The 13,738-nt window shown below is 43.2% G+C and overlaps 1 protein-coding gene across 1 annotated transcript in view; it reads left to right on the plus strand.

Moving 5' to 3' along the window:
• MEGF11 (multiple EGF like domains 11) overlaps window positions 1–13,738 on the plus strand; it is a 255,687-nt gene that overhangs the window by 161,399 nt on the left and 80,550 nt on the right. Inside the window, exons 8-11 of the mRNA XM_017737045.1 lie at window positions 3–121; window positions 2,076–2,196; window positions 7,356–7,492; window positions 12,463–12,675. Coding sequence (XP_017592534.1) covers window positions 3–121; window positions 2,076–2,196; window positions 7,356–7,492; window positions 12,463–12,675 — 590 coding nt within the window. The remainder of the gene's footprint in view (window positions 1–2; window positions 122–2,075; window positions 2,197–7,355; window positions 7,493–12,462; window positions 12,676–13,738) is intronic.

Below are 13,738 nucleotides of genomic sequence, written 5' to 3' on the forward strand. Positions count from 1 at the left end.
AGCTCTGCGAGCCGGGCACCTACGGCAAGGGCTGCCACTTCCAGTGCCAGTGCCAGCACGGGGCCACCTGTGACCACCAGACCGGCGAGTGCCACTGCGCGCCTGGATACACCGGGGTGTTGTAAGTGCAGCAAGAGCTGGGGACTCCCTTGAGCTGATTTGGTTCGGCCGCGTTTAACGCGACGAGTAATTGCTGAATTTACACGCTGTTATACACTGGCCTTTGTAGAAATCAGGGGACGGGATTTCAGAGAGACTGAAGAAAGGGAACCTCTGTTCTTGCTGCTGATTATACCTGTGACCGTGAAGGGAGCCTTCAAGAGAGCTGGAGGGGGACTTAGGACAAGGGTATGTAGTGATAGAACAAAGGGGAATGGCTTTAAAGTGCCAGAGGACAGGGTTAGATGGGTTATTGGGAAGGAATTCTTCCCTGTGAGGGTGGGGAGGCCCTGGCACAGGCTGCCCAGAGAAGCTGTGGCTGCCCCTGGATCCCTGGAAGTGTCCAAGGCCAGGCTGGACGGGGCTTGGAGCAGCCTGGGATAGTGGAGGGTGTCCCTGCCCATGGCAGCAAGTTGGATCTGGCTTCAATGACTCTTCCAACCCAAACCATTCCGGAATTCTATGATTCCATGCTATTAAAATAAAATATAGCGCTAAAATAAGCTTTAAAATAATTTATATTTTCCAACTTGTGCAACAACTTTACCTGTTCCTAATTTCAGAATGTGAATACAATCCAAATTACAGTGGAGTTTTGATAAGCAGTTGGACTCTCTCCTCATTAGCAGTCCAGTGCAGCATCAAATGGGACTTTTCCATCCCCAGTTTATTTGACTTTCAATCTAACTGAGAAAGCATCGCTGTTAACTATATCAGCTTAGTATCTAGGGGGTAAATTTTAAGCACAGAGAGCAGGGATTTAGCGGTGTGACTCCTATTAACTTTAACGAGAATCATGTAGCTAAATCTCTATCCACCACACGGAAAGTTTACCAGTAGGATTCACAAAATGTGCATATTAATTTTAGGACAGCAAGCAATAGTTTCTTGTTTAAAATTGCCCACAGTGTAACATCAGTTCTCATTAGAGATCTTTCAGTAGTTTCAGAAGTAATTATGTTTTTCAGAATTATTTAAGGGGAAAAGAGAATTTAGTTACTGAATTTGGTTGGAGATCTATTGCAGGTGAGTTAACACTTTTGCAGTCTATTATTATTTGTTGACCTGCATGAAGGGGAAAGTAAAAAATAAGTGCAGTGTTAACCCTCATAAATAAGTGATAGGTCTTTTGAATATTTTATTTAGTACCTGATTTCCTCCTAGACTTGTGACCTCAGTCGTGGAAGCACTCACTGCTAAGGACTCTGCTTTCTCTTGGGAGTGCTCCCCTTGACATCAGTGTGTCAGTTCTCAGCAGGGCCGGCCCCTGATATGTTGTAGGAACATCCTCATCAGAGGACAGTCGGTTAGGGGCAGAACATCCTGTAGTTTCAAAACCTTGATGCTGAAAGCTCTGATGTGCAGGTGTAGGAGACACTGGGCTTTCCAGGGATTAGCCTCACATTGCCCCTCCACAAGTACTGAGAGGGACTCAATGAGCTTAAATAGCCTTTAAATGATGTTGAGTCCTTGCCAGTCCATTATACACCGCAAATGTTAACATTCAGTAGTGACTGGAGAAATTTCAAGCGTTTTAATCCCATCCTTTTATTCTGTTTTCAGCTTCTTTTATTGCCATGTCATATAATTCACGTTGAGGGTTTCATCCTGCAACTCGTATTTTCCTGGGCTATTTTAATGGTTATGAGTTGTCCTGTTGAGATGGGTGGGATTTGGTACATGCATGAAGGTTACACACATGCGTCAGCCTTACAGGGCTGGATCCATGGCATGTAAACAACCCCAGCAGAAATTAAAGGAATCTCAGCTAATTGGCAATGCCAGCTGAGCCTGAGGTTTTGTCATTTGCATAAGGACTCCCATGATGACCTGTGTTGTGGGTTTTCCTCATTTACTGTTTCCTGTAGGTTCTTTAAAATGATCTCTTTGTTTTCTGTTGTTCTCTCTCCCCAAAGCTGTGAGGAGCTGTGTCCCCCTGGCAGCCACGGAGCCCAGTGCGAGCTGCGCTGCCCCTGCCAGAACGGGGGAGTTTGTCACCACATCACCGGGGAGTGCTCCTGTCCTGCTGGATGGATGGTGGGTACTGCTCATCCTCATTTAGGGCTTGGAATTGGATGGTAATTGTTCACTGTCTCAGCTGACGTGGATCTGCCAGGCTCTAACAATTCCCAATTTGGGACTGCCTTTATTGGGTGTGCACAGCACCTACACAGACAGGCCACCAGTCTGGGACTTGCCACCATGCCTGGAAGCGTTCAAAAAACATGTGGATGTGGCACTTGGGGACATGGGTTAGTGGTGGGCTTGGCAGTGCAGGGAGAATGTTTGGACATGATCATCTTGGAGGGCTTTTCCAGCCTCGGTGGTTCTGTGATTCTGCCGTCACAGAGTTTAAAAAGAGCAGCATGCCAAGAGACAAAAGAGTTGTCTGTGAGTTCTAGTTACTTGGAATATTCCCTGCAGCCTTAGACACTGCCCTCACACAGGACAGAGAGCTCAAAGCCCAGCTTGACATTGTCAAAGGCACAAAGTGTCATGTTCCCCTCCAGGGGAGAGGGAGAAGCCAGGGGGAATCCAGTGGGTCAGGCAGGCAGCAAAGCAGGATGAGCCCAGGACACAGAGGCCAGTTCAGTGTCATGTCCTTGCTCAGGCACCACTGCCATTGATCACCAGAGATTTGCTTATGTCAGGGCTTGCACTGCAAAGAGATAACTGCCCTAACCTTTAATCCTTTGTGTCAAGAAAGCAAGGCCAAGCATTTTAAAAGTCCTCAACTTTACCAATAATGTAATAATGAACTCTCTTGGGGTGTGCCAAGTCTCACAGGCTTTCATCCCATTTAGCTGTACTAAACTTCCTGGCATTTTTCCTGTGTCTGACAATTAGTCTCTTGGCAAAGTTGCTGGATTTTAAAGCATACAAGTACTCTGATTTTTTATTTTTACATGGAAGACCCTGCAGATCATCACACAGCTGTGACTGCTGATAGGGACCCTCTACCTGTTCAAACATATAAAAGCTGAGAACAGTGTTTATGTTCCTTTGCATTTGTACATCAAATGCTTTGAGTTCAAAAGTACCAACCATGAGATGTTGCTGTATAGCGGCAAAATGGGAGAATATTGCTGTCCATAAGTTTTGGTGGAAAATCTCTCTCTAACTGGAGGACAGGAATCTCTAACACCACCAGTCATGGCAAAGGTGGTGATGAGGTTATTCCATTTCAAATGACAAAGGCAAAACTTGTCAGAAGTATGAATATGGCACCTTGCCCTCACCTGGCAATCAGTGGAGGCAAAGAAAAGGTTCTTTCCTTGAGTGCTGGAGCTAAAGCGTTAGGAAAGCAATTCACATATTTTTGGGGGCCTATCAGTCCATTCTGGCACTACCTCCTAAGAAGTGATCAATAAAGTGATTCTCATGAAAATATTACTTTTTTCATCTCTCCTCCTGCATGCCAAGATTTCTCAGGATCTGAGTTGTTTTGCTGTATTCTTCCTTACTTGTATTTTATCAGGAGTTTTCTTTTCAAAGTTAAAACATCACTAAACAAATAAGGGTATCAGAATAGAACAGCAAGTTTTGGATGTCATTTAGGATGCAGCACAGACCCTAAGAAGAACCACAGCACTGGGGCTGCACAGCAGCTGTGGTTGTATTCTGGCCCAGTCCTACCCAATTCCTTACAGCCTGGAGTTCCTTTTACACATTTTTAGGAGCCCAGAGAGACTTTTCTGAAAACTGTGTTGTTGGCTGCTCTGTCCCCAGAGGAACCCTAGAGTTAACAATTGATGTTTGAAACAAGCATAACTGAAAATTCTGAAGAGAGAGATCAAGTATTCTGCAGAAAGAAACGAAAATTATAAGTAAAAGTGCTCAGCTTGTAAATGTTGAGATTTTAAGTATAAAGGGTCTCTCCAGGGTTTTAATGAAAAGCTGGTAATTCAATGTACAGAGAGGGATAAAAAGTATGTTTTCATGCTATATTTTTAACTCTTGGTGGTTGGAATGGTTTGGGAAGTGAGACATGAGGGGGCTGTAAACGAGCAGGCGAGATGGGATTGCTAGACAGCATTCATTTTATTTCACACCACAGGTTTCTGTGACACCAGGAATTTTACTTGCTGATTTTGAGGCTTGAGACTGCACGTATATATTGAATCTACCATCATTTTGGAAGGAGAGAATTCTCCCTAGATTTGTACAAGTGCAAATCCACTTGGACTTTATTGCTGCTGGATGAGCTGCAACTTTCATCCTTTCCTAGGCTGGCTTATTAACAGGAGCTCAGGTCCCTTCGGGGTTTGGTGGGATAGGGAAGGGGAGGCAGTGACTTTAAAAGGAGGACGTTCTGGGGTTCTGAGGTTTTTCATTGGATCTACCATCTTCAGAGCCTGGTTCTTTCACGACTTGTAATTTCTTTCCTCCCACCAGTGCAGAATCTCCCAGCAGCACAAGTTCTATTGACAGAGTCCTGTGGGATTTTACTGCCCCATGGGTTCTTCACCAGGAGAATGGTGGCCAACAGCCTCTATTGTTGAACAGTCAACAGAACGTGGCTTCCAGCATCCCACAATGTTGGGCTTTTTCAACTTTTGTGCCTTTGTGGCTGTGGAGTTTAGTGGGTGGCTGCTTTAGGGCCTCATTAACAATTTACATGTTTAATTCCATACATCATTCTCATTTGCAGTATTAAATTCTCCAAACACTCTCAGGAAGTGGGGAGAGAAGTTAGTTTAGCATTTACAACACTTCTCAGAAGCCGTTTTCAAGGACTAGATCTCTGTGCTTAGGAAAGCAGCAATATTTCCTGACATGACAGAACATTTGTCACTGGCAACGCCCCCTGTTTGGCCCCAGACCCCCTTCCCAAGGCATCATGGTGCCATGGTAATAGAACACATTCTGCTCATCACTTCTCTCTTATTGATTCTGGGCTTTTTGAAGCATCATTTGTATTTTTGTCTATTTTTCTTTCTGTTGTGGATTTTAAACATGGGGGTGTCTGAGAAAATGGAGCAGAAAAAAATCTTTTCTGTCCTACAAAATACAGCAAACAATGTCAAAAGCAGAAGCTGATGAGATCAGGGCCTTTAAAAAGGTGCTGATGGGGTGAACTTTGCTGATTAGATGTATAAGCAGCAGGAAATGTTGGTCTGACATTTGATCCTCTAGAGAGGGATGTTTTGAATTCCCTTAGTACATATTAATGCAAAAAGTACAGCTAAAGATTCTCTTGGCTCCAGGGAGATGCATCCCAGAGTATTGCTTTCTCATCATTTGTTGATAGAAATCCTGTTCCTTTTGAGCCATGAAGGGAAAAAGTATTTATTATCAAGATAAATGGACACTTAGGTCTTCAGATATATAGTGTTGTGTATTACTCAAGCCCAGAGACACCAGTTTTTAACACTGTAATCTGAAAGTTCTTGAACTGAGGCCAACCTGTCTGTTTTACAGCCAAGGAGCCACATAGCCCTGGTTGGGAAAGGCTCAAAGTATCTGTTTTATGGTGACATTGAAGAGCAGCCTCTTCACTTTGGTTGTTGATACAGCTAAACTTCCCAAGCCCGGAGGAGTGAAAGCAGCTATTATATTCCTGGTTTATATTTTGAATAAGTTGTGACTGATACGTGCTTTGTTCAAAACTCAGAGCCCCCTGGGCTTGGTTAGGGAAACAAGAGAAATTAAACCCAAATAATCCTGTGGCCAGGCACTGTTTCTGTTTCACACTGGGCACTGTGATGGCACTGGCAGCAGCACCATTTGCTGCAGATGCCAAACATTTTCCATTATAGGACCACAACTTCAGATCCCAGCACTGCCAGACTTGTTTTGGCTGAAGTTCCTCAGCTGGATGCCAGCCTCAGGCTTTGTATGTGCTCGCAGGGAGAAAAACATTCATACAACTTCTAAGAAGTTCTGGGGAAATCCTTGTAAGGCCTTGATACTTGGTGGGGACATTGTGGGATACCTGGGGGGAAACCACCTGAGTTTGACAGGTAAATTCTCCAAAGACACGACCCCACATGAGGGTGAGCGTTCCCTGCCTTGGGGCTGAACAGCTGGAGCAGGGATTGCCTGGGAGCTGCTTTTCCTTGTGAGCAGTGCCAGGGTGCACAGCAGGGACTGTCTGGCTTTGCTTCATTCCCAAGGCTGATTAAGCAGGGACGGGAAGGAGGAAACATCTCAGAGATGAGGATTTGGGTCTGGATGAAGGAGAGGACTAAAAGAGAGGCTGTAACAAGGATTCAGAATAGACTGGAATAAAGAGGCAGGAAAGCAGAGGGCTGGGAGCATAAAATAGGGAAGGGAGATCACCACCAAGATGTGAAGTTGAGGCAGGTCAGGGACTGAGATGTGGCTCCAAGGTTGGGGATAAGGAGCTGGGAGGATGCTGGATGATGCATCCTGTCACTGTGTAGGGATTAGGCAGATCTTCCACTGCATAATTCCCTCTTCTGGCCAGAAGGCTGCTGTAGTGCTGATATGGGCAGTCATGTTGTTTCTGTGCCATCTCTGGGGGCTTTCTGCAGCTATCCTAATCCTCATTCCCATCCTGCCCCTCCATGGCTTACCCAAAGGTATGGCAGATCCATTCTGTGCTGCTTTGAAAGATGGACGTGGGGGTGGAGAGAACAGAGGGAGTAAGTGTAGGATGTGAAGGGCAGTAGACGACTTCTCCAGCAGCTGTGTTTGGTTGGATGAATGAGACTGGCTGAACAGGAGAGATCATCACAGACCATCAAAACCAGCACAGCTACACCCTCCCAGTGTAACCTTCTCAACAATCCCTTCCTTCCCAAACCTTCTCTGCGCAGGGTGTGTCCAACAACTTGTCAGACTCTCCATTTCACAAAAACCCCAGGAGCACACAAGCAGCTTTGTAGACTTCTCTGGTTGCCTTTAACTTCTCCCACATCTTCGTGTGGCTGTTCAAGGGGCAGTGAATATCCTGCCAGCCCAGCTGCAGTGTGTGGGGGAGATCCAAGGAAGAGAATTATCCATGAGTGTGCAGTGGTGAGAAAAATCTCTTCTGGAGTCAGGCCAGGCAGGCATTTACTGTGGTAGTGGAGTTTTCAGACTGTCTTTAGCACATCTTATGCAGATAAAATATTGCTGCTACACTTACATCTAGTTTTAGCAAGAGGGACAATAAAATTCCAAGCTGCATAGAGAAATTTATTGCATTATGAATGTTGACTGAAATATTGCTCTTTATGCAACCTTACCAGGGGCTGGTGTGTGCACAGCCATGTCCTCCTGGAACCTTTGGAATTAACTGCAGCCAGGACTGTCCATGCCACAACGGAGGACACTGTGACCCTGTGACAGGAAAATGCCTCTGTACAGCTGGCTATATAGGAGACAGGTAAAAATCAACCCCCAAAGCCTTTCATTTTAACCATGGACTGTCAATATTTATATCCCTTCTAGGACTTCTTTCCTGAAAAATGGTGTTATGTTTCTATTGCTCCAATTAGGTTCATCCTTCTGAAGCACTTCAAGCAATATAAATGTGGCAATGTTATTACTTTTTATTGGCAATGCTCTCCATTTACAGGGGGTTTTAATATAACTTTTAAAATTTAATGGATTAAATTTAATTTAGATATTTACAGTGATAAATTTAATAGAGAGCATTACATGTTTACAAGATATGTAAATGAACTATCTTTATACAAATTAATATCCTCAAGAGTAAGCAATGCAGCAGTTTAATGTCTCCTTCATTCCTCTGTACTGCTGTAGCACTGAGCCATCTCAGCCACCAGCAAAAGGTGATAAATCCTCAAAATTTATAAACGAGAGCCTTCACCCATGAATCGATCAGAGCAGATGATAATATTGTTTTACCAAGGTGTCATGGATTCAGCAAAATGACTACACAGCAAAGTCAATGAGGGATTGCAACACGTGCTGGCTTAGCCTCCAGCTAATCCTGGCTAACAAAGGTTGGGAAGCGCAGTTAAAGCAGCTCTCAGGAGTGACTTTTTGCTGGGGCTGTGGCACCAGAGTTTGCAGAGATGCTAAAGCACTTTCTCCTCTATGTTCCCTTTTTTATTCGGTCTATACTGACATATGCTACAATTATATTTTTATGCAACAAAGCTCATTGGAATTTCTCATTTCTGCCTTTACTGTATAATCAGCAGGTCGCTGTAGCACAAACATCCAACCGTCAGGCTGGGGGAGGGTCAGAAGGCTGCTCCTTCCCGTTAAATGTGGAGCTTCCCTGTTTCCATTTTATGGACAGTTATAATTGGAGGGCGCTCTGGAGTTTATGTCAGGATTTGCATGAGGTTGAACATGGAGGAAATACTAATTATTTCCAAGTAATTTGGAGGAAAAACATCAGTGTGCCTCTCCTCCCCATTCTCCATCTGGAGACAGTGCTTCCACATATGTGATACCATATAATTCCTGTTTCTCTTTGTCTCCTTGTGGAGACTTTTTCACTAAAGGAGGCAACTGTGCAGCCTGGACCTTTATACTCGTGACCACACTTGAATCTCAAGCCGTTTCCAGTGCTGGCCATGCTGGGGAAGGCTGACAGAGCCTCTCTTGCTCTCCTCATTTGGTTGTTGCACATCCTGATAGATTCCTGGCTGTAGATGAATCAATCTAATCAAATGTTGGAGCTGTTGGGAGCTCCCAGCCAGCAGCCTGCATCCCTGTTGGGGATGAGGAAAGGAGATGGGAAGAGGATTTTACTGCTGATTGCCTTTGGAGAGGGGCTGGAGAAGGCATCTCAGGGAAGACATAGCAGGAGCTCACAGGGATTGTCCTTGAGCAAAGGGAGTGCAGACTCATGAGATCTGTACTTGGAGAAAAATGAGAGAGATTTGGACTCCAAAGAGAGATGTAACTTGGGAAGGGAGACAATAAAAAAATAAGGCAGAATTAGTTGGGAGAAGTGGAAAAGAAGGGAGGGAAGGTCACGTTCTGGACCTGCATCCAAGCAAAACCCTTGGGAATTACTCACCTTCCCTATCCTGGAGCAGGGAAGTAAAAGACACTGAGAGGAGAGGCAGGAGAGCAGAAATGCAAGTGTGTGAAAGGATGAATGGCAATCGGATTAAAAAGGTAAACGGGCAGTTAGGAAAGCTCTGCTGCTGAGGGGTAAAACTGAATTAGCCTAGAAATTCCCACCTTTCCAACGAGTTCCTGGAAGATTAAAACATGTTCATCTATCAGCCTTTAATCCCCCTTCCATAAGGGAAGGGAAACCTTAGGCCTGTTGTATCCAGCTGCAGTTCTGCCGCTCACTTGGCCTGGGCAGCACAGGTTTGTAGTGGCTGTACTGGTTTGTTCTGAGCACACACCTTCCCTTACCTGGCTGGGGGCCCATTGATTTCAGTGAGGGACGAGGTCTTCAAAGAGTCTGAATGGCTTTCCTTGGTTTTGTGCTCACACCACAGGGGCAATGGGACAGACCAGGCAGCTCCAGTTTAGCTCAGAGTCTGTTTTACCCTCTGCATCTCCTGCAGCTGTTGCAGTGTCACAGCAAAAAGGAGAGCAGGAGAATCTGCTACACAACAAAACACTGTTTGCTTTAACATTTTACAAGGCATTGAAAAAAGTCTTCTTAATAATGACAGATACTGTGAATAACAGCAATAAAGAAATAAATACACTTTACCTACTATCATCTTAAAATTGTCAATAAGTACTATATAATGCTACAGTTCATCATCATGTGCAGAAGATAATAACATAGAGTTAGATAAATATCTGTGGAGATGAAATGGTCATAAAGGTCTGTGTGAGTGTAATTGCCACACTTTTGTTCCTTACCTGTTTTCCAAGAGTGGCACTGCGCTAAATCTCTGGGAAATTGGCAGCACTGTTAATAACTGCAGGATGCTTTGTGCTCACTGAAATGACTGGATCTGTCATGGAAATGTGTGTTTTACAAACTGGAAAGGAATAATAGCAGAGGCACAGTTAGAAGCTGAGAATGGAGTGTTTCAGAATTCAGTGGCTTACGGGAAAAGTGAACATGCTGGTTTAGCTTTGTTTTCCATATTGCCCTTAAATCTAAAGATTGAATCATAACAGAATAAATCTCACATTTATTAGAACTATATGGGCAGATTTACTCTCCTGTTGTTGTGTTCGTACCTGTATCTCTTATCTCCAGGTTAGTGCATTTTGGGTGGCTTTTCATATTTGTCTGTGCTACATAAATATGATCACTGTTTCAAAACAAAGAGAACAGCCTAAAAAACTTTGCAGCATTATACCTTAAGAAAAGGAAATTGTGGGAAAAAGTGTAGGTGCATGTACTAAGTTCATCTGTTAAGCAGGCTGTCTTCTGTTTAATATTTTGTGAAATTGCTTCCATTAATTCTACAGGTGACAGCCATATTACCCTATCCCAACCCAAATAATTATAGTACATATTAAAGTTCAGTGGATATTATAATACGAATCTCCCCAGATAGGCAGAAAGCAATGTAAATTAAACAAGAAACATAACTAGGGCTTAGCAGCTCATTTTGTAATTTAATTGAACAATGTATCTGGTTGTTAATGGTGCTATGGACACATTAGATTGATATGTTCTTTGTATAAAATTCATTAGCGGTAGCTGCTTGATCTCCAAATAAATAAGTTGGTTAAATTGTTAGTAGAAAAAGGCTAATTATGTAAATAGATTAGGTCGTCAATATTTCATTTCCAGATGCTTTTCTCCCTGCTAGGTAATGCTTCATCTTCTATAAATATAGAATGATACAGTGCACTGTTGACTAAGAATTCATCCCGTGGAGCACAGAGCTCTCCTGCTCACTCCAGGGTCTGTGCAGCAGTGGAGACATGAGGAGCTTCACTGTTCCTCCTTGCATTTCATTTGCTGTAAGTGTTCCAGCCCTACTGCTCCCATTCTTTGCTGGCTCTTTCATTTGCAGCTGAGCCCCCTGAGAGCAGAAGGGCTCTCTCTCTCTGTATGAACTCCTCAACTCGGATTTGCAACCAGCAACTGTGTTGGTGCCTGCTGGAATTAAATCACCAGCCAGGCCCTTTGCTGTGTTCATTTATTTTTAGTAAAACATGATAATCTCAAGCTGCAAAAGTAATACCCTTCTTATATACTGCCTGTGTTCATTGCAGTTTTGCCTGGCTTGCATCACACATTAATCTTTTATTACTGATCATTATATTAACTCTCACCTGCCAGCTGTGAAATGACCTGCAGAAAGACATTTAACAATTGCCTCCATCCACTGAGTTTACAGTATACACTTTAATCAATGCTCAGGCTTAAATTAATGCTGATAGGCAATTTCCAATGCCTGGCATCCATGTGATAAGGGAATTGGGCTTTTCTGGGCTTCTTTTTCTGTTTTTATTAATGGAAAAGGCCTATCTGTATTTCACGGTGGATCATGTAAACTGTGGTACTATCTCATTGCAGAATTTTGAAACCACTGAATTGTGTCAAGCACAGATTCAGTTGCTTTCTTCAGGACCTTAGGTGAGCTTTTCCAAGTAGAAAATAGTCTCTTAAATTGCTTGTGTAGGACAAGGAAGCAGACTTTTTGGCAGATCTCAGAATGTACCCAAGTAGGGAGATATTTTTAACAGTGCATGGAAGGTACAATTTAAAACAACCCATATGAAGTGTTTGCAGGTTCCAATTTTATGTGCATCAAATATTAAAAATGCTGGCAATTTTTAAGAAGATTTTCCACTAAGGAGCATGAAAGTGATTTTTTTGAGATTTTATACTACTGAGCTACCCTGGAGTAGGAGAAGAAAAGCAAATTTAAGCTTTTAGTTACTCAGAACATACACAAAACACAAAGGGGTTTCTTTTCTCCTTGTTGATATAAAACTGGTGCAATGACAGCACTAAAACATTGCTGGAGAACATTTTGCTCAATATTGCTAAATACACTTTCCCTTTTAACCCTCCTCTTCGCTGAAAGGGCCATGTGCTTTCAAGGGAGGTACACAGTCCTTCTGTGATAAAGAGAAGTCAAACAGGTGAGGAGTTCTATAGTAAAATATTTTATTGCCTATCAGAGTCTTATGATTGATGAACGCAATTGTCAGGGTCCAGGAAAGAAGAACACACTTTTAAATGAAGGTAATATTAACTAATGCAAATTTAGCAGGATATAATTGGGCATGGATGAATGCAGTTTCTCTTAGCAGCAATTTGCAAGCCCAGGATATCCCATCACTCCGGTGATACCATCAGTTCGCAGTACATTACTTAAATAAATGAGCAATGATTTTGTATTTAATTCATTAACAAAAAGGTTCCTGTGTAAAAGCCATGTCCTGATGAGATTGTGCCTGTGACTGGATCCTATTTCCCCCATCCCATGGCAGGTGTCAGGAGGAGTGTCCCATCGGCACCTATGGCTTCCAGTGCACACAGACCTGCGACTGCCAGAACGGGGCCAAGTGCTACCACGTCAACGGAGCCTGCATATGTGACCCTGGATTCGAAGGCATTCACTGCCAGGAAAGAATGTGTCCAGAAGGGTTTTATAGCCTCAAATGCAACAAGAGATGCCCTTGCAATATTACCAACACCCTCAGGTAGGTACATCATGTAATATTCTAGTGCAGGGACTGGTCAAATTAAAGCATTGGGAAAAAAATCAGTTTAACTACAGCTACTGTCCTTTTCTCTGTAGTTTTTAAGTACAATCACAGCGTGTTTCTCTGGATTGCAAAACTTTGATTTAAATGACCTCAGGTTTGGAACCATAAGCCTCAATGCAGCCAGGTACTAAGCACATATCTGTTAACAACTCCGGTTACACCTGAAACAGCCTGACTTAAAGCTTTATCCTGTAAGTCTGCTAGGCATAAGAACCACCAGATGATGCCCATATGTGTGGATAATAACCCACTGAAGTTTAAAAAATAGATACATGTTTACGGAAGTCCATGACTTTGCTTCTTTTTATGACATGGGCTTTCTTATTAGATCTATAGACAGCAAGGGGACTTTCAACATGAAACCTAATTTGCTTCAGCTGATGTCTCGTGGCAAATTACCTTGTTGGAAACACTTGAGGCAGATGTATAAATAGACTGAAATCAATATCCCTGAGCCAGTCTGTGGAACTATAACATGGTCGACATTGTCAAAACAGACTCCTCACGTGAGATTATTTTTGCTCTTCGTTCTCTATGTGTATGTGGGAAATATTCAGGAAAATAAATATCAGGGAATTATACCTACAGTGGAATGAGCCTCGCTTAAAAGGTCAGGGTTTGATGTTTTATTCCCTTTTTTGCTTTAAGATCTGATTCTTGAGGTTCTCTTTACTATGATACAGAGTCACAAACAGACTTGAGCACTTTGAATTTACTTTCCTGTTGCAGGTTTGAGTAAGTTTTCCAAACCTTGAAATGAAGGAAGAATTTAAGATTCTTCCCTATTACCCTCTTTGTTACCTTTAGTAACTCCTTGCCTTGTTTACTGACTGCTGGAATTGCTGTTTGGAGAATCCTCACTCCCTGTCTTGCATTAAAGGAAGCCTGCACAGCCAAACCCCCTGGCCTGAGCTGTCTGATGTTCTGGGGCCACAATTCCTCACCTGCACGATGCTGAGCCGCTCAGCTTCCACTGGATTCCCTCCTTTTTCTGCCC

The sequence above is a fragment of the Corvus brachyrhynchos genome, unplaced genomic scaffold, assembly GCF_000691975.1.
Source record: "Corvus brachyrhynchos isolate BGI_N302 unplaced genomic scaffold, ASM69197v1 scaffold200, whole genome shotgun sequence".
In the NCBI taxonomy this organism is placed as follows: Eukaryota; Metazoa; Chordata; class Aves; order Passeriformes; family Corvidae; genus Corvus; species Corvus brachyrhynchos.